This window comes from Sipha flava, unplaced genomic scaffold, assembly GCF_003268045.1.
Source record: "Sipha flava isolate LNK unplaced genomic scaffold, YSA_version1 169_pilon_pilon, whole genome shotgun sequence".
In the NCBI taxonomy this organism is placed as follows: Eukaryota; Metazoa; Arthropoda; class Insecta; order Hemiptera; family Aphididae; genus Sipha; species Sipha flava.
In genome coordinates this window covers 182,165-206,894 of record NW_020271881.1, presented here as the reverse complement: position 1 = coordinate 206,894, position 24,730 = coordinate 182,165, and the positions used below count along the sequence as shown (strand labels likewise).

The window sequence follows — 24,730 nt, the reverse complement described above, 5'->3', positions numbered from 1 at the left end:
ATAAAAACCTGAAAATCATATTACATGTCGGTACATAATAATAATAATATGTTATAAAAAACTACTGATATCCCAACAAAAATACTTCGTCGAACTCCGTGTAAAAATTGCTAAGTCAAAAAAAAGTGGTCATTTTCAGAATTATAAAGATGTGATATCATGAATAATTATGAAATAATTGTAATAATTATGAAATATAATATTGTTATTATGATCATTCTAAAATTAGAAATACTACAACAATAAATATAATACAATTATAGAATGATAATGATTGATATGATTATATTACTAACAAAAATTATTATTATTAATATTGGTATACAGCAGTGTTATAATTTAAATATTTTTGTTGTTAATATTTACAGCGAAGAGACTGGTAATATTATTGTGGCATTGGTTTTTGTAATTATTGATTACTTGGTATATAAATAAAGAAGGAAAACTTAAATTTCTTAATGAAAGCTTATATTATATTATTACACTCAGTTATATTTGCATATTATTCAATTTTATCCTTAAATAATGATATAGTTGGCTTTTTGTCTTCATCAAAATAGTTCTTTCCTAAAAATCATCGATTTATTATTAAATTGTATTACGTCTTCATGAAAATTATATATTTCCACGAAGAAAAACTTAACTTGAGTTACGTTCTCGTTAAAACGAAACATTTCCCACGAAAAAAGATATAACTTAATTTACGTCTTCATAGTGTCAAAAAAAAAGACGTAACTCAAAGACTTAGGACAACAAAAGGTAATTAAACAAAAACAATATATTTCCAGCAACTAGAAAAAAATTTTTAAAATCAATCACCATGGGAATAAGAATTTAACTCCGAAAACAAATAAACATTGTCCTGAAAAATGAAAAAATTGAGTTACGTCCTTCTTCGTAAGGGGTGTCGATATGTATAGAAGGTATATACTTGTACACTTATATTATCTAAAAGTTAATACCTACTAGTCACTATCGCATAAATACATCGAGGGACTTAGGAAAAACCTGGATATTTAAAAGTTAATGACGTCCACTTGAAAGGCTATACACTGGACAAAACCCAGAAAATCTAAACTGTCCAAGCGAAAACTGGACGATTGACAACCCTATCTGCGATCCGTATCAGTTCCCCTATGCATACCCATGCAAGTCACGGACTTAATAATTTTGATGTGCTACTTTTAATATTATATAATCTAACAAAATCAAACAATATAGTTAACAAAGTAAGAGTACAATTAAATTTGGAATGTGTTATTTTCAATGAAAAATGAATTGGTGAGAGGCCCCTTAAACGAGTATCGAATGCTCCTAAATGTTGTCTTCTAACAATCCATTGCCTACCCGGATCTGCCTTTTCTTTTTTTTTCTAAATTGTATCAATAATTTGTTCTTTCTTGCTATCTCTTTCTCTTTTTTTTTTTTTTTTTGAACCTGTATACTACGCAAAATTTCGAATCATTCCAATAAAGACCTTTTTCCATCCGTAAAGGAACTGTAATGTGTACGATAGTATGCTGGTGTGCTCGCCGCACTGACTAAAGCATGTACAAATACCAAACATACAGATCTACGAAAGTATAAAAAAATGACTAACGATAAACGCAAAGAAATGGCGATAGTTTTATTCGAAATTGTGTAAACAGTTACTAGCAAATCATGTTTACTAGCGTACACGATGGAACCATAAGAAACGTGCTCGTGAAAACTAAACGTACATGCGCGTCTCTCGTGGCGTCAATAGTGTACGCGTATTGCCGGCGACTGTTTACGCAATGAAAAAACCCATCGGTACCTTACATTGCGTTCGTTGTTAAATCGCACCTCGGTTGTGTTCTGTAATACTGTTGTGGCTCCGTGTCCGGTCCGTTAGGTTGTTTTATTTTAAAATGATCGACATTTCGGCTGATAAGCATTGGTAATTTTCGTATAGCTCCAAGAATTTTACGGTCAAATTTCCGTTCCGTATTTTTTTAATTTTTATTTTTTTTTGCACTTTTCCATTTCAAACATGGCGAACGGTACGCGTATTTGTTAAGAAACTGCAACGAAATTAGTTTATGGCACGCGAAAACTCATCATCCTACTTAATTTTTCCATGCGCGCTATAATTTCACTTGCACGCACTAGCACCTACGCGTTTACACACGCGAGTTGATTTCTGGCGTGACATTTTACTGCTTGCGCCACCAGAAACGTGCACGTGTGCTTGCCCAGCACAATAGAACAATCAAACACATATATTATTCTTATCACATGGCCGTAGTAGACGTGAAACGAATATTAAAAAGACAAACGTCAGCAACACTTTTCTTCGGTGGCGTCATTTCAATTTTTTCTAGAGTAGGATAATTTGTGTGCTATTCAGTGGCGTACTCACGAGGAGGGTTCATGGAGTTTATTAACCCCCCCCACCCCATTTGCCGTATTTTTTTAAAATTATTCCAATAGTTTAATAATAATTGATTATTGATTTTATTGATTATAATTTAGCGGTTTATACGTCATTAGTTACCAGTATCACGGTTACCTATCAAGTTGGATTGGAGCAAGACCATAGAATATGTTCTATAACACGACCGCGCTATCAATTTAACAATTTGGTGACAATTTGTGATAATGTGGTTTCTTAAAACAGTACAAAATTTGTAATTATTAAGGCAGAGAAGTTATAGGAGGTAAAATTGGAAAAATATGCACATAAAAAATTGAAAATATGCATTCAAATTCATTAAATATGCAAGATAATATGCACAAAAAAAAATTGAATTATATTATAGTAAAATAAAAAAATTAGATATAAAAGAAATATAAAAACCATTGTATTGCACAATTAATTTTGTTTTAAATATTTTCTACGTCGAATGATCGCCGATTGTTAGTATGGTTTTCTTCAATCTCGAATTTTGGATTTATCCTTAAAATAAATATTAAATATATTAATGCAAAAATAGTTTTAAAAACATTTTTCTCTCACCTGATAAATTATTGCATTGCACAACTAATGTTTTTTTAATATTTTCCACGTCGAATGATCGCCGATTGTCGGCCAGTATGGTTTTATACCGAGAAAAACTTCTTTCGACGTCTGTTGATGTTACTGGTGCATATTTATGAAATGTTAAATCATTTCCCGTTAGGTCTTCTGGTAAACCATCCATCGATGAACTTTCTCCATTCAAAATTTTTAAAATTTTTAATATTATTGCAAACCCAGAGTTTTTTTTCTAAAACTTGGTTAAATGTTGTATTTACTTTCATTCCAACGTCACCCGCTACTTCGTCCAATTTATTTTTTGTGAACATTACTGTTGTTACTGAATCAGTTAGTGATACACCTTGTGATTCTAATTTAGTTATGGTTGATGGTAAAAACCCATAATTTGAATGTATAACACACAATATAAGTCACTCGGTGACTCATATTACCAAAGTGCCGATTAACGTGTAGGGGTACGTCGAACCATTTCATAAATATAACGAATTTTACTTGGTACATAAGTACCCGTGTAGTACACGTCTCATTTTTCTGATCTTTAACATAACATGTCAATGGCTTTGTAAAATACGCACTTATATTTTGATGATATGCTAAATTTGGAATAGCTGAACTCTAGACTGTAGCAAATACACGAGTCCCCTCCAATAACGCCACTACATAACTTGACGGCTATACAAAGTACTCGAGTAAAATATTATTCAAGTATTCTCAAAGTACTCGAGTACGAAGTCAATTAGGATTGTGATTTTTTTCTTGTAATATTTGAATTTATGAATCGTTTAGAATCGAGTTCAGAAAAAAATAGTATTAGTAACTTTGTTCAATCATAATTGTGGCATAGTAAATTATTAAGAATTCCTGATAAAATTTTACTACTATTATTGGTAGTATTATTATCCATTAGACTAACATTCAGGGCACAATAAAAAAATGTATTACTGAAATTTCATCTTCATTGGAAAATATATTTTTAGTGCAATTATTTAAATCTAGTGATAGACGAAAATTCGAAAATTAAGTGATATTTGCAGAAATTATATTGGAATTAAAATGTTTAGAAGATGTTGGAATTGACATTTTGTATAAACTCAAAATTTATAAAATTAATTTTTATTTAGGTTTAATTTTTGGGATAACTTGGGATTACATTTAATACAAGGATTCAGTGAAAGTTTCATTGCAAAATGTCTTTGTCGTTTTTGCAAATCATCAAAATTTGAATGCAATCAAGTAAAACAAATTAATAGATTTATGAGAAATTAAATTTATTATAACTAGGATATTGTAATTAATAATTTAACTGATATTGGAATAAAAGAATTTTGTGTTTTCAATCAAATAAATTCTTTTCATTTAACCTTGAATTTTTTGGTTGATATTATACATGATATATTAGAAGGTATATGTAAATATGATATTGATGTAATGCTAAAAAAAATGATTTTGATTTTAATTATTTTACAATTGAAGCATTAAATAATAGAATTGTCAGAAATCATTTAACTATGAAACAATTGATATTTGTAACAGAATTCTTCTTTTATTCCCTGCTCTATTAAAAAATAGTATAATTAAGGTGTTTGCAAATGAAATGCTATTTTTTACAAAGTATTAAGCTTTAATTATAGGAGATTTAATTCCATTAAATTTAGAAATCTGGAATTTGTATATAAATCTTCGACAAATTATTAGTTTCTTTTAGAAAAAAGCATTAAATATGATGACATAAATCTTTGCTCAACTCTTATTACCGAACATCATGAAATGTATATGAAATTTATTAATACAAATTTGAAACCAAAATTTCATCACATGGTACATTACCCCATGATAATAAAGAAATTTGGTCCACTATCATTAATTTGGTCGATGAGGTTTGAGTTAAAACATAAACAACTCAATGATACAGCTAAATATTTAACTTATAGAAAAAATGTATGTTATACATTAGCCTTAAAACAGAATTTTGTCAAAAATAAAATTTTTCATAGCACAAAATTAGGACGTCATATATTAATAACACCACCAAAACTAAAAATCTATAATAATTCCGAATTGTTAACGAACAGTTTTAATTTTTTAATTGATAATTATCATTCTTTTCTTGGGTTAATTTTAAAGGTACAATATATAACTTCAACAATATGACCGTACTTATACAATTAAGTGATGATCCAAATATTTTACCGATCTTTGGTTTAGTATTATCATTATGTATTGCAAATGACATTTCAGAGAATCCGTTTGTAATATGCAATAATTTTGATGAACATTTGCAATCCTATAATGTGAGTTTAACTTCAAAATTAATATCTTGCTCACTAAATAGCTTAGATTGTAAAACGAACCTACTTTAAATTGTATTAAGCCTAATAAATTATATTTTATACCAAAATGATAAATATTATTTGTTTTGTTCATTAATTGTTTTAATAGCTAAACAATAAATTTAATTTAAATTAATTAGGTATGTCATTTTTTCTTGTAATGTATTTCATGTGTAATGTGTGTACATATTAATTTCATTATGTAATTATATAATAAATAAGTTTTATTTATAATTTGTTTTCTTGTTTATTTAATTTTTACCACTTTATTATTTTATAAGACTACAATAATATGGTATGTTTACTGAAATTATGTAGTAAGCAGAACTGATTTAGTTGCATTAGCATTTCACCATTTTTTTTTTTTTTTTTTTTTTTTTTAATGATTTTACCAGATAAAAATAAGTTAAATCAGCTGAATATGTAGTTAAAATGACTTCTAAATTTGGTAACATGAATTAAATTATTTAGTTAGAATTGCACATCTTTAAATTATTCTTTAAACCAAAATAAATGGTTGAAATTTAATTAAATAATAAGTAGTTGTGTTAACTAAAAACTTTTACCTATATGAGTTTAGATAAATATTAGTTTAATATATAATTTAATTAGATAATTAGTATAAGGAACCAAAAATATGGCTGTGCCATATTGAGTCAAATTTTACAGATAGACTAACTATAATTATAGTTGGACTTAATAATTTTTTTTTCCGTGTTTGTGTTCGTTTTTTTTGTCGTTTATATTTAATCCTAAATATTGAAACCCTTCTACCTTTTCAAAAATATATGAGTCTAATTGTAAATTTAGGTATTACTATCGTTTTGTGAGATAAACATATATTTTGTTTACTCCTGGTAAATTTCTAGACCATGACCTTGTCTGCTTCTAAGAGATTTTTTGTGGTTTGCTTTACCTTATTTCTGCAGCTTCCCAGGATGACTACATCATCTACATAGACAAGGGATGGTTTTCAACTATTTCCCTTTTTTTGAATTTCGTTGGCTGTTCTTACTACCCATTCAAGAGCAATATTGAACAACATTGGCGACAATGTGTCCCCTTGACGTAGGCCACATTTTACTTCGACGATTTATATCATAATTTAATGATTGAAAATTGTGTATTTATTTTCATTTAAAAATGTTATACGATGATCATGTCATTGACTATAGTAGTATTGTTACTATAATTTTTATAATTTATTATATTATCTTAACATATTACATTTATAATGTTGGTGTCTGGAATTTACATAAATCAAGTCATTGAATTTATATAATAATAACAAAATACTATACATAAATTTATTTATTGAATTACATAATATATTATTTACTCGAGAAATTGGCTATTATTTAAATTAGTTATCAATTCATATTAATGTATAATGTATACATTATTATGAGTTGATAGTCAATTTCTATTATTCGTATGATAAATATACGAACAACAGTTAATTATACATTTGATTAATAATATTAGAGTATACTATTGAACTAAATGAATTCTGAGGAGTGAAGTTGAACATTATTCGATACAAACAAGTAATGGTAGTACCTCGATCGTATTATTGCTTTATAGTGAAAATAATATTGTTCATTTTATTTGAAATCTCTTAAAACATATACATTTTTATATTCTACAAAAAAATATACGATATATAGATACATGTATCTTTATGTTATCAGATATAAGTTTAATTTTTTATAAACGAAACAATTTTTGTCCAGTCTGTACAAAAATAATAACTAAATATAATAAATTAAAGCTAAACATTTTGAACATTAATTGCATTTAACATAATAATTTTACTATTCGATTAAAAATTAGATTATATTATTTGTACTTAAAAATTAAATATTATAATTAACGTGTAATGAAAAATCAAACTCGTGGAACAAACATTAACGTACGTATAAAGTATGGACGACTCCAAATCGAAACATTAACCATGGTCAATGATTACAATAGACGCTTTTACTTCTAATTAAACAAATGAAAGTGTAATCATGATAATTATTGTTATATAAACAATTATCACGTTAAAAATAAATAAATTTCAATTGAGCTCAGTGTTGTTTTTTTATTCGTTTTTTTTTTCACTTATTATCATACGTCATAATATTATAATACTTATTACAGTGGCACAAGACCGTTTCTAGCAGTCGGGTTCCTAGTCATGTATATGTCCATGTCGTGATCGGTCCAATTGTCCGACGTGTCGCCGCAGTAATTGTTGAGGTTGTGATGGGATCCACTGTGGCTGTATCGGCTGGGTGGTCTATTTTGCGTGCCCTCCCGAGTCCTCGATCGTTGCCTAGGCTTGTTTCGCGAAGTGTTCGTGCGGGCACTGCCCGGATAACTGATGTGCGACATTCGCTCGGACACTGCTAACGACTGCCGCGATTGCCTTAACTCTGTATCAAACATGTGTCGTGTTATTATATTACGCCGGTGTGGTTAGGTTAGATCGTAGGTGCAATTAGGGATGGCTGGAGGGGCTAAGCCCCCTCGAAAACATACAAAGCCCCCCCAAAAAAAAACTATACAGAACCTTATATAATTATATTGATAAATTAAAAAAATTTATGTGATTGCTACTGAAAAAATGAATAAAATACATTTATTTTTATTTATTTTTAGTAACAATATTATAATCACGGTTTTAGTTACGTCGCTTTTTATCCAGTATTAGATATAATAATATGTTTAATGAAAGAAAGATTTTCTGAAGAGAGCATTCAAATTGCGACTTGTGTAGATAACTTATTAAAATTAAACTTTAAAAGATCATCATTATTTATAAATCAGTATAAGGTTTTTTTTTATTTAATTACTGTTTTTCATTAAACAATTGTATATTTGTATTTTACTTTACAGAATTTGTTTGAAGTCATCTCTAATGAATTAATGTGTGAGATGACTGTTTTGAAAAATATGGTAAAAAGAGTTTTTAACTCTTTAACCATTAAAGAAAATATATCTAAAGATACGTTCCCAAATCTTTATAAAATTATTAAATTGGCTATCACTATTCCAATCAGTCCGGCTACTTGTGAAAAGTAATTTTCTGCAATGAGAAGAATTAATAATTATCTCAGGTTTAATATGTCACAGGAACGGTTTTCAAAATACTTAATATTGAGAGCAAGGGCGTATCCAAAGGAGGGGTTCGGGTCCGAACCCTCCAATTAAAATTTCTACATACTCAACGATTTAATAGTAAATAGTATAATAATAGTATATAATGTATTTTAATTTCCCATTATCTTCAATATACAAAGTTTATAGATTGTATAATATAACATTTTTTTTTCCTGTTTTAACCAACGACGCCGCGAGAACTGCATGCGCAATGCTTTCGCGACGCCGCCTATATAATATACCTATAATGTATAAACCATACTATAATATATTAACAGTAATTTGTTGGTATTGAGTTAAACTATAATTATAATTAGAGAACAGATAAAATAAAAATTTTGGAGCTGAAGGCTCCCAAATTTTTTAATCTAATTGCGCCTATGGGTTAGGTAAATCACATTGACGAGAACAATAACTGATTTAACAGCCGCGTATTAATCATCATCGACCATTGATCGTTGTGCAAACGCCAAGAACTTACCCGGTCTTGAGTTGACGAGATCCGACGCGTACGCATTATTACCGCCCAAGTATCTCATGGAGTTGTTCGAAAAACTGTTCTGTGACTGACCGTCGGCGACCGACCGCATTTTCGGTGGTTTTGAACTAAAGTTTGAAATGTTGGAGTGTAAATCTTCATTGCAACCTAGAAAAAAGAAAACATGTTGAGCTTGGAGATTCTCCGTACAAAATACGAGTAACGATCAAGGCTAGATTATGGTCATAATATAACAGGAGAGGGGCTATTACTTTTGGCCAAGCCCTTTCACCCAAAAAAATTTTATTAACTTATTTAGATTTAGTAATTTCTAATAAATATTAATTAAAATAAGAATAGTATATTGTTGTATAGTCCCAATTATTTGGTAAAATAATACTTTTTATTTGTTAACCGACGATTATAAAACACAGTGTGGCCTCTTTCAACTTGTGGCCCTGAGTTATAGCAACCCTTAGCTCCCATCTCTTCGATCCAACCCTGGTTATAATACAATGTGTACCAGTGGTGTGTGGATCATTTTTTTTTTTTTTAATCTATTAAAGTATTCAAATTATCGTGAATAATATATTGATATATAATTAAATCATATCTCCTTATATATTGATATATATATATGTGTGTGTGTTGCATAATGATTAAAAATGAACTATTAGTAATATAATCTCTTGGATATTACATTTGAGATAAAATTTTGAACAACAAATGATCATTATAATTTGCAAATAAATTTTTTTAGTATTTCAGAAAAATGATCAAAAGTATTAATTGTATTTTAATTATTTATAAATATATCTCTTTCATAATTCACAATCACTCACACATATCATTTCTCATCTTCCAGATAACGCCGTATGTAATTGTAATACCCGAATTAGTTATATTTTCACATACATTTGTATGGTACCTACGACTTTGAAAAAATTGTGCGTGACTTATATATCTACTATAATTCAAAATAAAACACCGTTCATAAAAAATTCTCATCGTATTATCACTTTGGTCTATTGGCTGTTAAATGGCTGTTGGTCCGATAGCATAATAACGGTGGATAACAAACGTTTTGAAATAACTAACGATATTTAATAGGTACTAGTTTATGAAATTTACCATTATAATTTATAATAATTATAAAGTACAAAAAATGTGTTTACGGAGTAGGTATATTTAAATTGAAAATGTTTTACAAAACTAGTATCTCATTCTCATTTAAGGACATTGTAAATTTAGTGTTCAGGCATTTAGTCTATGTTGAAACTTGTAAAATACAAGATAGAAGAATTGTGTTTTGTGCTACAAAAACTTGAGTACATTTAAGCCTAATCATAACGCTTGATGTAAGAATAGTATAACTATTAAATTAACCAATAATGACTAGGTCATCAAAATAGGGGTTGTTGAATTATTTCTTTTATTCTACGAATATATAAGCTAAGAATTCTTATTTTATATATACGGGTGAAAATTGTTTTTCGCAATAAAACAAAATAAATATAACATATAATTGATAGAAAAACAAAAAGATCATACTGCCATAAGATGAAAAAAAAAAAAAATAATTTAATTGCATCTAATGGAATTGGTGAAAATACGAAAAAGTAAATTTTGATGGAAATGTGTTTCACCTATTTAAGTATTTAACTCATCATATTATATAATTGTGTCATATAACGTATGGTTCACTGGACACGATTATTATTTTGAAAGTAACAGATATTCATTTCTAAACAATAAATGTATTTATTTATTAATAATTCGCATCAGCTAGTACAGTGGTACCCTGGATTTTTTTTTGATGCAAGAAAAAACTAATATTTCAAGATCCAGTTAACTGTTATAAGGATTTCATTAATCATAAGAAAATATAGATGTCTATATGTATTGAGTAATTATAGCTTGAACTTTCACTGTGACTTTACCAACCATCAGACGTGAACAAATTCCTTGAAAATTATATTTTAACACGTCACTGATTTCCATTTATCAAAGTTAAATTTGGGCAAAGATCTAAGAGAGAGGGCCAAAAAACTTTAGCCCTCTCTTCTTTGGAGTGTTATATATAATGTAGTATGTAATAAATACTTATCAGTTATGTCTTTAATTGAAGATTGGTTAAAATACTAATAAATATATACATTTTTAATATTTTATAATTTTAAAATATATTATAAGTAATATAAATATGTATTTACTAAAATTATATATTTTGTTTTTCTGTAAGTACAAATTAGCCCTCCTATTTCATATTTCTAGATCTACCTCTAGCTTAAGTTAATTGTGTATCGCTTTATTATTATTTATCTCATGTCATGAAAACTCAAGATAAATGGTAATTTAATATTTATATTTATTTTAAATACTTTCTCGTACTGAGAAGTCGTACCCGAACAATTATTACACATTTTGTTTATTCTTCGAAATTGTCAACTTTTAGAAAATTGTTTATATATTTAATATGTATGGTACATTCAATAGTTTTCTAAGTTTTAACTTGACTTTAGGTATTTTAAAAAGTAAAAAAAAAAAAATATATATGGATCTTCGGCTAACTTAGAACTTAAAATCTAAACAAAAACGCATGTACTCGTAAACCACAGATAATTCCAAACATAAAACTTAAATAACGGGTTTGCGATTAGAAAATTATAGAAATCATGGCAGACTACGATAATGCCAAGAAGGCAAGACGTACATCAAATATTTTTAATATATTTTATGTTTGCATCGCATTAACGCCAATGTTTTCTGTGTACAATTAAAGATATATAGAACGGACTATGAATACGAAAGAAAAAAAAAATATGCAAATTTACGTTGAAAAATCAGGAAAATTCAAAATATATAAAATAAAATCGAATTGAATATCAGAGTTATAAAAAAAAAAAAAAACCGTGTGGCAAATGCGTCAAGTTGAGGGGGCCCTATGCGGATATTTTTACATCGAACATGGGTATGCCCCCTAAACAAAAATTATGTCATTTTGGCACACGGCTCAACGATCATCTTACCCTGTCTGGTGTCGGCCACACGGTACATCCGGGCCGGGTTCAGACTCCGGTTGCTGTACACTGACCCTTGGTCCCAGTCCTTGTGGCCGTTAAACGCGTTCAGGGCCGCCAGCGAGGGCATCTGGCTAGTGTTCGGTCCGGTGGCATAGCAGTTCATCGGTAACGTGCCGACGGGTACGCCGGACTTGGTCGGGTGACAAGGCGCGACCGAGTTGTGCAGCGCCTGGAGCTTTTTGGCGCGGCGCTTGCTGGCCGCTATGAACACGACGACGGCAATTAGCACCGTGCCGCATATGGCCGCGCTGGCCGCGATCGTGATCCGGTCCATGTTGCTGGTCGCCGTTACTGCCGTGCGGATTTCGCGACACTGGCTGTAAGGCACCGTATCCGGCGTCACATTAATCTCCTCCAGGGATATTACGCACACGATGATGCATTCCTGCGAACGACCGTCACGTTTTACATCGAGTAATTCATCCAACAGTGTTGCTCAAGGAGCATATTTTAATGTATAATGTACGTAGCACTAGTACTCCCTCTCCCAGGAATAGACGCAATTAGGGAGGGGCTGTAGGGGCTAAGCTCCCTTAAAAACAACCAAAGTCTCCCCAAAACCACACAGAACTTTATATTATTATATTGATAAATAAAAAAAAAATGATATGATTACTACTAAAAAAATTAAATTAAATTTTTATTTTTAAGTTTTACTTCCTTTCCGATAAGCACATTTTTCATTGAGGGTGAAGGGTGGAAAAAAAGTTTCTGAGAGCCAGTGATTGAAAAATATATTTTTTTACTCTAATTGCGCCCATGTCCCCAATGGTAATTGAATGCTACCCAGTGGTGGGTGATCGTCGTGTCACTAACCAACACTTTTTCATAACGAGCGTAATGACAGGAATTGATTTTTCTTGTATGTTTTTCTGATAGACATTTTTATTAAAGTGCCACCCAGTGAAAATTACTTAAAATATGTTCTGGTGTTGTCGACAGTGCGCGGCACGTAGTGGACGGGGTCGTGTATTTAGACGCGACATGCTTATGGACGCCGTTACGAGGAGCCCTCGAGTTTTCGTGAACTTTTTTTTCCTAGAATACAACTAATTTCATCGTACAAAAAATATACAAGCAGAGCGTAATATTTAAAAAAAAAAAAAAGTGAAAAACACAACGTTTTTCACTTCGTCTGAATTCTTAAATCAGGCCTTTGGCTTATACGGTGGACAGTTTTTTGGGTGCGGATTAACCCAAAATGTACGATTAGTATTACGCACGTTGATCGATCATATTAATCGGATCTATCCTTGCTTTATAAACCCGTCTTCCTTTCACATTCGAAATTAATTCTTTACGCGCCACCGTTGGACGGGTAACACTCACCTGGTACGGTACGTTTTTGATTTTGAACTCGCGTTCGCTGGTCTCCAATGGTGGGCCTTGCTTGAACGTGCGATCGCCAAAAAGCCGATACACCACTCGGAACCCTAGGATGTTGGCCGTTTCGGAATCCCATTGAATTATCACGGAGTTATCTTGTCGATGGACACTTCTAATAATGACTTCTTGGGCTTGTTTTTTCGGGTAACTGCCCATTATCAACGGTGGTTTCTGTGACGTCTGCGCCGCTTGCGGTCGCGTTATTACCATGTTTGTTTTACGGCTTGAATTCGTCGGTTTCGCCTAAAATCATAATTATACATTTCATGTTGATATTGTAAATCGGTAAAAAAATAACATCTTACATTTGTAGAATTTTGTATAGAATACTTAGTAGTCATGTCGATCGCAATTGTTGTACTCTCTGTAGTCGAAGAAATAGTTCTAGTAGTATCCATACTCGCTAACAATTCTGAGGGATTTGTAGATTTTACCACTTCAACTTCTGAGATTGGAGGATTTTTCTTTAACTTATTTTTCGAAACAGGGATTTCAGGTGAAATATTTGTCGGACTAACATATCCTACGCCTGTCCCAAGTGGACGTTGAGATTCAACGTTTTCTTCGTCTGGATTAGTTTCTAATATTGTCGACGCATCTGATGGACTTTGATCATTATCACACACCATTTCTGCAACATAAATATATTAAAACAATGATAAAAAACTATGATAAAAAATAAATTATTATTTTACCCGAAGGATCAATTTTGTAGAAATGTTTATTTTTAAGATACGCCGGAGTAGCACAAAACTGTGGATTTCTTTCTCTACTGGTCACTTGTAAATCTCCATTTTTTATCCATTCTATGACCCATCGAATCCGACAATCGCATTGTAAGTAGCGCCCTCCCAAACTAAGTCCGCGTAATGTAGTATTTAGGTGTGAAAATGCCTTTTTGGGAATAGTTTCGATAGGGTTTCCATCTAACGCTAATAAGGTTAAAGAAGGATTTTCTAGGAACGCGTCATTGGGTATTTCGGTGATAAGGTTAAAACCAAGATCTAACACTCTAAGTTCTGGTAATTTGCTAATGGCTGTAGTTGGATAATCGGTGAGTAAATTATTAAGCAAACTAAGTGAACTAAGAGTATCTTTGACACCATCAAATGTTGATTCTCCGAGTGACTGAATGACGTTTCTTTCCAAGTTTAGAGCTGTCAATGCTCCTAATCCTTGAAATACATGTCCAGCAGATCCCGGTAACTCACTTAAAATATTTTGAGCTAAATCTAAAAATGCTAAATTTTTTAAATTTCGTATACACTCCGGTAATGATTTCTGATTTGTTCCTTTTAGATTTAAGTTCTTCAAACTATTTTCGAGACCTCTAAATGCATTTTTAGATAACGTGAGATTATTATCTGCCAATTTAATCGTTTGTAAATTTTTTAAAGAGGCGAACGCATCATCTGAAACTCTAGAAATTCGATTTCTAGAAAGATCCAACAATGTCAAGTTGATCAGCCCTTCTAAACTACTTATTGGCACTTGGTCAATTTTATTGTCTTGTAAACTTAAATGTCTTAAATACGGTTCTAGTCCTTTAAACGCTCGCTGTGAAATAGATTGTATTTGACATCCAGATAATTGCAAATTGTGTATTTTAAGATTGGCAAAATTAGAATCATTAATAGTTTTTATTGAGCTATTATTTATATAAAGTAAATCTAAGGTTTCTTGTGAATATTTTTCAAGCGTTTGTAATAATGATTCGTAATTTACAAGATCACACTGCACTGATAATTCTTGAGCCATATTTACTGAACATATACAAGATGAATGTAATTCTGTGGCTGATTGATCGGCTTGCCACGGACATTGAGCCTGTGATTTGCTTATGCAAAGACATACCAAAAGGCATAGTAACCTAAAATAACCCCTGAAACAAAAATAAAAAACGAAAACCGTTAGATTAATATATTAACATGCATTTATAGTCCATAGACGTGATAATATAAATGTAGCAAGTATATGATATATATATTGTATTCAGTTGATAGTATATATATATACGAGTACAACAATAATATTTTTCATTGAAAATACTTTAACAAGTATTTAATTTTACATTTATATTTGAATTTAAATTTTTAGTTTTGTATGACAGAGAATAGATATCGGGGTGTTATCTATAGAATCTAAGAAAATTATTCAACTGAAAAGATTTCACTGTATGTATCTACAGCTTAATGAAATATTTTACAGTTTCTATTATATTATTTATGTATAAAATTTATAATAATTTATATTTTAGTCGTTAAACAAGGTGAAAGGATAATTTATTACCATTTATTGTACTTAATCATAATTTAATTAATTACACAAGCAATAATTTTCAAACCTAAATATTTATTATAATTTGTAAAATATATGTAATAAATCTTGTATTAAATAATACCTGTTTGTCTATTTTCGAACAAAAGTAAAAGATCTTTTCATTTAAGAATCATATTAATACTAATTAGGAGTAGCCAGTATAGCTAGTTTTCGAATTAGGAAAAAAGAGATATTTTAATCTTTGTGCGTTTCGATAACTCGAAGAAAAAATTTAATTATATATCTGAATAAACATAATTAAGATTATGTTGATGACGCCCACATCAAACGCCCACAGTTGATGACTCATGAAACATTATATTATGAAAAATAGTTGTAATTGGTAACATAATAAAAAATTATTGAAACAATTCATTAGTTTTATGCAACCTTGTTTTAACCTTAATTTTTTACTTTGATTTTTAGATTATCATTCGAAAATGAATGATATCAGAACTGAAAAATTCTTAATTTTGTGGGGATTATCTTCTATACACAATGAATTGCCTTTTAACACATTTAATCTACACTAATCTAAATGCCATAAGTTAAACTCAAGTAGTTTTAAAATACACGGTAGATATACGTAACTGTATTATATGCACTCAAGTTATGTATAAATAGGTTTTTAGTAGAAAAAAAAACAAATAAAATAAAAAACCGAATTCTCATGATCTTGTTTTATCGGAAAAGGTAAGCTTATTCAAAATATATTTAACATTTGGCTACTTCGTGTTTTGTTTATTAAATACAATTATTTTCATTTTATAAATCATACGCCATTTATTTGTAAAGTATACAAAATATTATCGAACAAATTTAATGCATACATTAATGTAAATTTTAATTTATATATGTACTATAATAGGTAGTTAATATATACAATATTATATACTGATAGATATAACGAAATATAACGACCAAAATTCATCAAAAACATTGGTGACTTTCGAATTACCTCCCAAAGTCAGGTAAGTGACCTTTTTTCACTCGAATTTACTCAGGAGGCAATTCGAGTATACCCAAACCATTCACTCGAATTGCCTCCATAGAATACCTTGATTATTAATTAATATATCGATAGCTGACGTGTAGATAGGTACTACCGATTATTTGATCGTTTTCCGTAATGTTTAAAAATATTATTTTTATGACATACAGTATTTCTCAGACAGATTAATTTGTTGATTGCAATAATCTTATCGTAATTAATTATCAGTTAAAGATTAGTTGACTATGGTATTCAATACCACTAGTTCAATATTGTCAGTTTCGTTTGCGCAACCGTTATGTGTATAATAACGTTAAAACACTTTTATTTTATTTTATACGGACATACACAATATTGAACATTTTATAAAAAAATGAATGTGAATAGTGAGAAAAGAAAAACAATTTTAGTTGTGGACAGTGCTTGATTTGGCAAAATTAAAGAAGGGGGACTCTGTTTGCTTAAAAAAAAATTGCATCCCCAAAACTTGTTAAGCATTCTAATTATAACGTATAAACACGTTCACGAAAACGAATGTTTAGGCATATGATAAAGTATTGCGTATTTAAAAAGTATATATATCTCATAAATAGTAGTCAATTTTTTTTTTCGTATACAACCTGTAGGAGGACACTAAAATTTCTAAAAATTAGAAGGATTACTCCGTCCCCCTGCGTCCCCCCTAAAGTCGAGCACTGATTGTGGATGGATTTAAGTTTGGGTTCCAAAAGAACTTGGTTAACGACATCAAACGATGGACATGTACAAAAAAAAAAAATTTTTCCGAATTTCAATTCTTAGAATTATTGGCAAATAAATGTAAACTTCGGAAAAATACAAAAAGCCTAATTTAAATTTTTGACTTTAAACGTATTGATATTTATTTACTGTTTTTTATTATTATTTATGACTGCTGTATTTTTGCTGTAAAACATAATGCTATTTTATATAATTTATTTTTTTATAAATTGATTTTTAACAATTTTAATTTATGACAACTATTTATTAACTTTAATTGACATTAAATCTATTAACTTATTACCTAATTTATTTAAGATTATAACTGCAGTCGTGTACCTAAAACCTATGTATAATTATCTTTAGTTTTAAAAAAATCGAAATAGAAATTGATTCCTATGCAAAAAGGTCACTACCTAAAATAGGAGACTATTGAATGAATAATATTTTTTAAATCGGGAGGTAATTCGAGTAACCTTTTTTAAAAAAAATTTATGGGAGGCAATTCGTGTGTGACAAAAAAATTTTACATTTGTTAATGAAAATTGTCATATAAAAAGAAGTATCAATGAAAAGATAATATTTAGAATACATCAAAAAGCAAGTTTAAGTAAACCAAATCTAGTATAGTGATCAGTTATCATACATTTTAGAGATTCTTTTGAAAAAAAAAAGTTAAATAGTAATGTTTTTTTTTTTTTTTAATTTTTTTAATATTTATATTATTTATGTTGATTTTATTTGGTTGTATATACAATAATAATAATTTATCTGGTTTCACTGCAGTTTTTAATAAACGAATTATTTTATTTTTAAATTTATAGGAAGTAGATATTTATATTCAATATGAATTGGTCTGTGTTAAAATTATAAAATAATCATTTGAAAATAATTGATTTAAACTATTTTGAATGAATTGTGTTATTGTTGGACAACTGCAGAAGGCCATAAAATTCATTGTATTTATAGACAATCACAACAGAGCTGAACATTATACCTAAGTACCATAAACATTGTAATTTTTATGTAGATAGTGAAAGGAAAAATATTCTTATAATGAAATCGAGAGAAGATTCCATTTTCAGAAAAGAAGATTGAAATCAATTTAATAGTTCCAATAATTATGTAATTATTTCAGAATTTATCTGTACCGAGAACTCAAATTCAATTAGATTTTATATTTTGTGAAAATGAAGTATTATTATATTACTTGAATATTTTACTTTCATGATTTAATAATAAAATGAGTTTGATTAATAATTACTTGATGGTTGTTTTGAATATATCTACTTTATAAGTTACCTTATTTAGGTTTATTAAACAAATATATATAATATTATGTTATATTTCCGATCGGAGAAAAATTGGATATGAATAAAATATTATTTTTTATGTAAACGAAAATTAAGTGTTTTAATATATTAAAATAAATGAGATTTAATATATTAGGTTATGTGTGTTTTTTTTAAAATAAATTACATGGTGAATTAAGCGTGATAATCATTAATATTTTTTACAAGCATGAATATTGGTGTTTTTTCAGTTCTGAACATGTCCGTCTATAAACGAGAAATAAAGCTAAGATCATTTTCATTCGCGAACGGGTTTTAAACATGCTCTGGACAGTTACCATCAAGTGGATAAACGATGATTCTGATAATTAAGACCGTTAGGTCTCTGACCGTTGTATATCGCGTATTTGTAAACTATCGATTTCCTATCGGCTACCAAGAGAACACGCATTATTACACGAAACGCATTAGTTTCAAAAATGTTACATGAACTCTTTTTGTAGTACTATACACCTATATAAATATTAGTTATAGATATATTTATGTACCTAAAATATCTATTGTACAATATGCTCATACAATTATGAAAATAACATTTCAAGAAAACAATGAAGTACTATTAAATGTATGAATAATTTATTAGAAAATTATTAATTATTACAAATAAATACGAAAATAATTTTCAATCGTATTATTTCGTTTTACTTTTATCCTCGGTGCGAAAGAAGTCATAAATATTTATTTACACATCAATAACACTCAAACCAAGAACTTTTATTTTTATACATTGTATTTTATTTTATTGATATTATTTGTAGTATAAAATAATTTGTTATAAATTATTTATGTGTTTAATTATATTTTACTATTGTTTTGAAACTATTAACCGCCAGAAAACAATTTTATTTTTTTCATAAAATACGATCCAATGCATTGGATAGAGATGGTCTACGTTATATGTTTATGCAAGTCATAGTATTATCAATGAATAAACATATTTTGTACGAACCACCGAGACGATACTATCTATCTATAGCAAAATTGTACCTAATAGCAATTCTCCCACAAAATGATTATGCATAGATGCATACTATGTTCTAGTATTACCTTCGATATCGCGTTTCAGGGTTGAATCGATTTCATAAAAATATTCAAAAACGATTTTCAACTTCCGCAATGATGGACAATGTAATTTAAACAAAACAGAGACGAGTTTTGCATTCAAAAAAATTATTGTTACAGAACTTATTATACAAATTAATGGATAATAATCGTGACAAAAAAAAAAAAATTGGAAAGCTATAACTGTAACCACATTTTACAATAATAATAATATTATTCAAATAGACGTCACAATTATGGTAGCGACTAAACGATATTATAACACAAATTCATAACTGTTTACATACAACAGGAAACGTAAATTGTACGCGAAATCGTACACTATAAGGGAACAATATTTTTCACCGTATGAACGTCCGATGCGATTCCGAAACGAAAAGCAGTCTGTAAATTATTTTTTAAAAATACATCCACACAAAATGTATAATTAAATACGTAAATACGTCCATTGTACAGATTCCTACGGCCCGTTGTAATAAATATTATACACCGTACCGACGTGTACAAAGTGTGTACGGCGTATTTTACCCACCTACTGTGGGTGTATTTAGGTGACCGTTGTGTTATAGTTGCCCGGCACGCATACGTAGAGTTTATGTTTAATAACCATTAACATGCATACATTACCGGTGAACACGTCATAACGGAGAAAATGTGTTCCGGTCAAGAGACGGACAGCGGCGCGAAGACCTATTACGCGAAAGTATTATGGGATTCGGAGTGACCACTCGGCTCGCACACCCGTGGCATAAAAATTTTATGATTGTTTTAATTACCTATATTTTGGATTACGGCCGCCAAAACTAGTAAACCGGATGACCCGAAAAACGGTATCCGCAGACCATGCGGCATACAGTTATGCGCCAACAGTAAACAAGTAAACACGAGCGGTATTAGAGAGGTTTTGTTCTCAGGTCGTTTGTTTATTTATTTATTTTCATGGGACTGAAAAAATACATTGTGTATGTACCGCTACGACTGCAAACGTTGTTAGGGTGGTTTATTAATATGGTCCATTTTATTGTTCACCGATAAAAAGTCGGAACAGTGCATGGGCACGAAACAGTATATTACTACTTGAATTGTGTACACACACATATGTGTTAACGTGTAAACGAAAAGTGTAGAACGAAATGTTGTCAGACATAAAACTCACGATTACCTGCGACATATCACAAACTATTATTTTATAGAAAACTATAAATTACAATCCAAGATAGGTCTATAAGTTCTCTCTAGTTAACCAGGGGCGTCATTTGGAATAAAACCATAGGGTAGCAAAATTGGCAACCCAGAGGGAGGAAGGCTAATGAGCTTTAGCCCACACCCACCCCCTCCCACATTGACTGTGTAAATTCTAAAAAAAATAAAACTAGTCAACATTTAACACTTTGAACGTTAAATACATAATACACAATAACAAATTATGAAATATTGAGCATAATTTACATAGTTGACCTCTAGAACACATCCAAAGTGAACAGTCCAAGTGAATTGTTCATAAGAGTTGATAAAAATACAACAATCAACGATCAGTGACTAAATAGTATTTTGATTATATATATATATATATTAGATAGATTAAGATTATATTTGATTAATTTCTGAAAAAACAATAAAATGTTACATACATTTTTCGTGGGGTGTCATAGCTATTAATTGGCTACCCCAATAAAAATGGTGGAGTGGCAATAGCTACCCCTCGCTACCCCGTAATGATGCCTATGCGCATGCCAGTCGAATATTTAACGGTAGGTAATAACATTTTACGCCTATTATATATACTGGATAAGGAACTAATAAACAGTTCAGTTCTCCAATTAAACACTCCCAACGGAAGAAAGGAAAGATATTTCAGCATTTCCAACTATTCGATATAAGATTCCAAAAACTCGGTTTGATGCCATGTTTGAGAAAGGGTAAAATTATTTTTCTGGCGATAATATGTAGAAGAAAAAACCGGTTGATTTTCAAAATAACTTTCAAATTAATTTTCGTTGCGTTAAGTCGTTGTATAGTATTAAAACTAAATTATAAATTAAATGATTAATAATTATACTATCATTGTATTATTTATTATTATTTAATTGTATTATTATTTATTATTAAATTATTAATATGTGGCTTCTTAGCCACGTTTACGTTAAGAAACTATACTAACTGCTTTTGTTGTGTATAAATAACAACCAAGTTTCTATTTCAAATGATAAAAAGTATGCCACAATGATTTACGTAGCTGATTTTCGTAAAAATGTACAATTTTTTCTAACAGATATGAATCGATCGATAAAGCTTTATAAATCTGTGATTACAATTTATTTTTACTGTGGTTGTTTAATAATATTTAATAATATGTTTAATAATCTTACAAAAATATAAAAGAAACATTAATTATAATAAGCACAAATAATTGGATTTCAGAAAAAAATGTAAACAAAACAAATTAACGGTGTGTTTGGAGTATGTGTATCAAACGGAAATACTTTTGTAAATTGTGACAAGAATGCGAGAATCACACATTAAAAAATAAAATATACTATTATAATAAATTCAGATACAATTAAATCGACTAACGAAGATAACCTATAAGAATGACTCCCACACCTCATTATTAAATTGGGCTGCAAGTCGTATACCAAGTATTCGCTATAGATATATATACAAATTAACCGACCAACTGATTTTATCCGTCGTATTCACCAGATTCATTTGCTTCGCTTGTATTTATATATTTATGCTCAGACCTGAGTAATAATAAGATTATTTTTGGATGTTCATTATACAATATACAAGTACAAAAGTGAATTATGAATAGATGTGGAAACAAGGGGGCCTATGGAGACTTAAGCCCCCACCCTTAAACCTTAGGTACTTACAAATTTTCAAAGATTACATTCATTTTCAATTTATTAATATTTAAATTTATTAATCTAAATAGATAGTACTATACTTATAACATATTATATTGCGTACTAAAATTATGGAGTGATTGATAATCGTGATAATTTATATAGTCCTCAATAAGTCTAACCTAGAAGAATGAAAACAAAGGATTGGTCAAATTAATTTGCTAGTAAACTGTGATAATTTTTTAACTATTAAATATTTTGCACTCTTCTCTATAAGAATATATATTTTAAAAATTATAAACTTATACATTCAAAAGCATCTTTTTTTTAAATATTAAGAAAACTTAACCAACAAAAATACCATAAGTATAAAAATGTTGAGGCAATCAGAAAAAAATATTTCTTATGCCTATTGAGTCGACAAGGTATTGGCAATATTAGTACGTAATCTAGTTATTAAATTCGGTGCTTATGTATATTGATCTCGAAAATGTCATTGGAGCTTTTGCAAATAATTTGATCATATGGTTCGGTTACCTCTCACAAATCATAATAATTTATTTGTCAGACACGTATTATTTAACAATTTACATTCTTACAAGTCGAATTTGTCACATGGTCTAAAATAGTTCTACATTTCCGTGGTTGCAAAATAATTCCTGTGTTCTACTACAGCCGCCTGAAGAATGAAAAAATACTACATAAATAATATTTTGCTCATTAAATATGTCTTGGATTAAAAACCATTTTACAAAATTATACACCTATTATTTCATAATGTGTCACTATTATTTAAATGCTAGAGAACCTAGTCCTAGTGAAATATTTTCTCAAGTTTCCTCTTAAAATTAATTTAACACCATCGTGAAACACTTAGTTGAAATTGTTTGAAACGATTACCTATATAAATTAAAACCGAATTTTGAATCAGTGAACTGTGGATGGTATATTCGTTTTATTCAAATTTAAAATAATCTAATCTGAAAAACGTTTATGAAAAATTGGTTATTATTCACTTGACCGTTCTCATCAAAATATTGTAATGTTATTTCCGAAGAGCTTTCTGGGGTACATGTCTATCAAATTTCAAAATATCTTCTTATAAAATATATAATAATGAATAAATATTTTCAATATAAACTATTTGATTAATAAAATCTACATAATAATTATAATACATTTATTTATGTATTATTTTGTATAGTTATAAAACGATATAATTTATGTGTTCCCAAGTAAAATTCTGGTTACGGTGATTAATAAGTGAATAACGTTATTATCTTAACACTACTGGTTCATAAATTAATCGAATTAAATTAAGATGCAAGTGATAATATAACTTATACACATGTATGAATATAAAAATGTACCGTGTATATCTTAACATATGATATGGACAAATAGCTGGGCGAGTCAATGACCTAAACTCCGAGGAATGACGAAGTTATAACGGTACTTACTTACCTAGTGCTCACGAGCAATGAAACATTCTAATACCCTACCATTTTTTTTTCATACTAATAATTTACCCATGTGTATTTCATTATTTTTTTTTAAGGTAAGAGACCCAATGATAAAATACCTTTTAAAGATCAATACTAAGGACTTAAATAATTTGTTTGGTTTGTATGATAAAAATATAATAAATAGTAAAAATAATATTTTTATAGCTGTGTTGAATATTAAACAACGTATTAGTCTTTATTTTAAAATTCAACTTATTTAATTTCAAAAAATTCTATTTATAATTTTAGTGATATAATACTTTGTGAACTGATTAGTTATGTACATACTTATATTATGTGAATGGATTGTAAAAAAAATTTTATTTTATCTATGATTCGACACTTTTAAATATAAATTCAAGTGAGTAATTTAGTATAATCAAGATATTGTAAATTTGAATCTACTCTTATTACTGATTATAATTTTCTTACATGCTATAATAAATGAGAACTGTGTCACTATTTTTGATTACTTGAGTTATGTAAAAT

The 24,730-nt window shown here is 29.1% G+C and overlaps 1 protein-coding gene and 1 pseudogene across 1 annotated transcript in view; both read right to left on the bottom strand.

Moving 5' to 3' along the window:
• Window positions 1–2,988: 2,988 nt before the first annotated feature.
• LOC112679853 lies at window positions 2,989–3,393 on the bottom strand (annotated as a pseudogene).
• Window positions 3,394–7,153: 3,760 nt separating this feature from the next.
• LOC112679828 overlaps window positions 7,154–24,730 on the bottom strand; it is a 36,162-nt gene continuing 18,585 nt past the window's right edge. The window contains exons 3-8 of the mRNA XM_025549749.1: window positions 14,121–15,307; window positions 13,731–14,056; window positions 13,369–13,668; window positions 11,986–12,424; window positions 8,960–9,124; window positions 7,154–7,751 (exon numbers count right to left, since the gene is read on the bottom strand). Coding sequence (XP_025405534.1) covers window positions 7,471–7,751; window positions 8,960–9,124; window positions 11,986–12,424; window positions 13,369–13,668; window positions 13,731–14,056; window positions 14,121–15,307 — 2,698 coding nt within the window. The 3' untranslated portion in view covers window positions 7,154–7,470. The remainder of the gene's footprint in view (window positions 7,752–8,959; window positions 9,125–11,985; window positions 12,425–13,368; window positions 13,669–13,730; window positions 14,057–14,120; window positions 15,308–24,730) is intronic.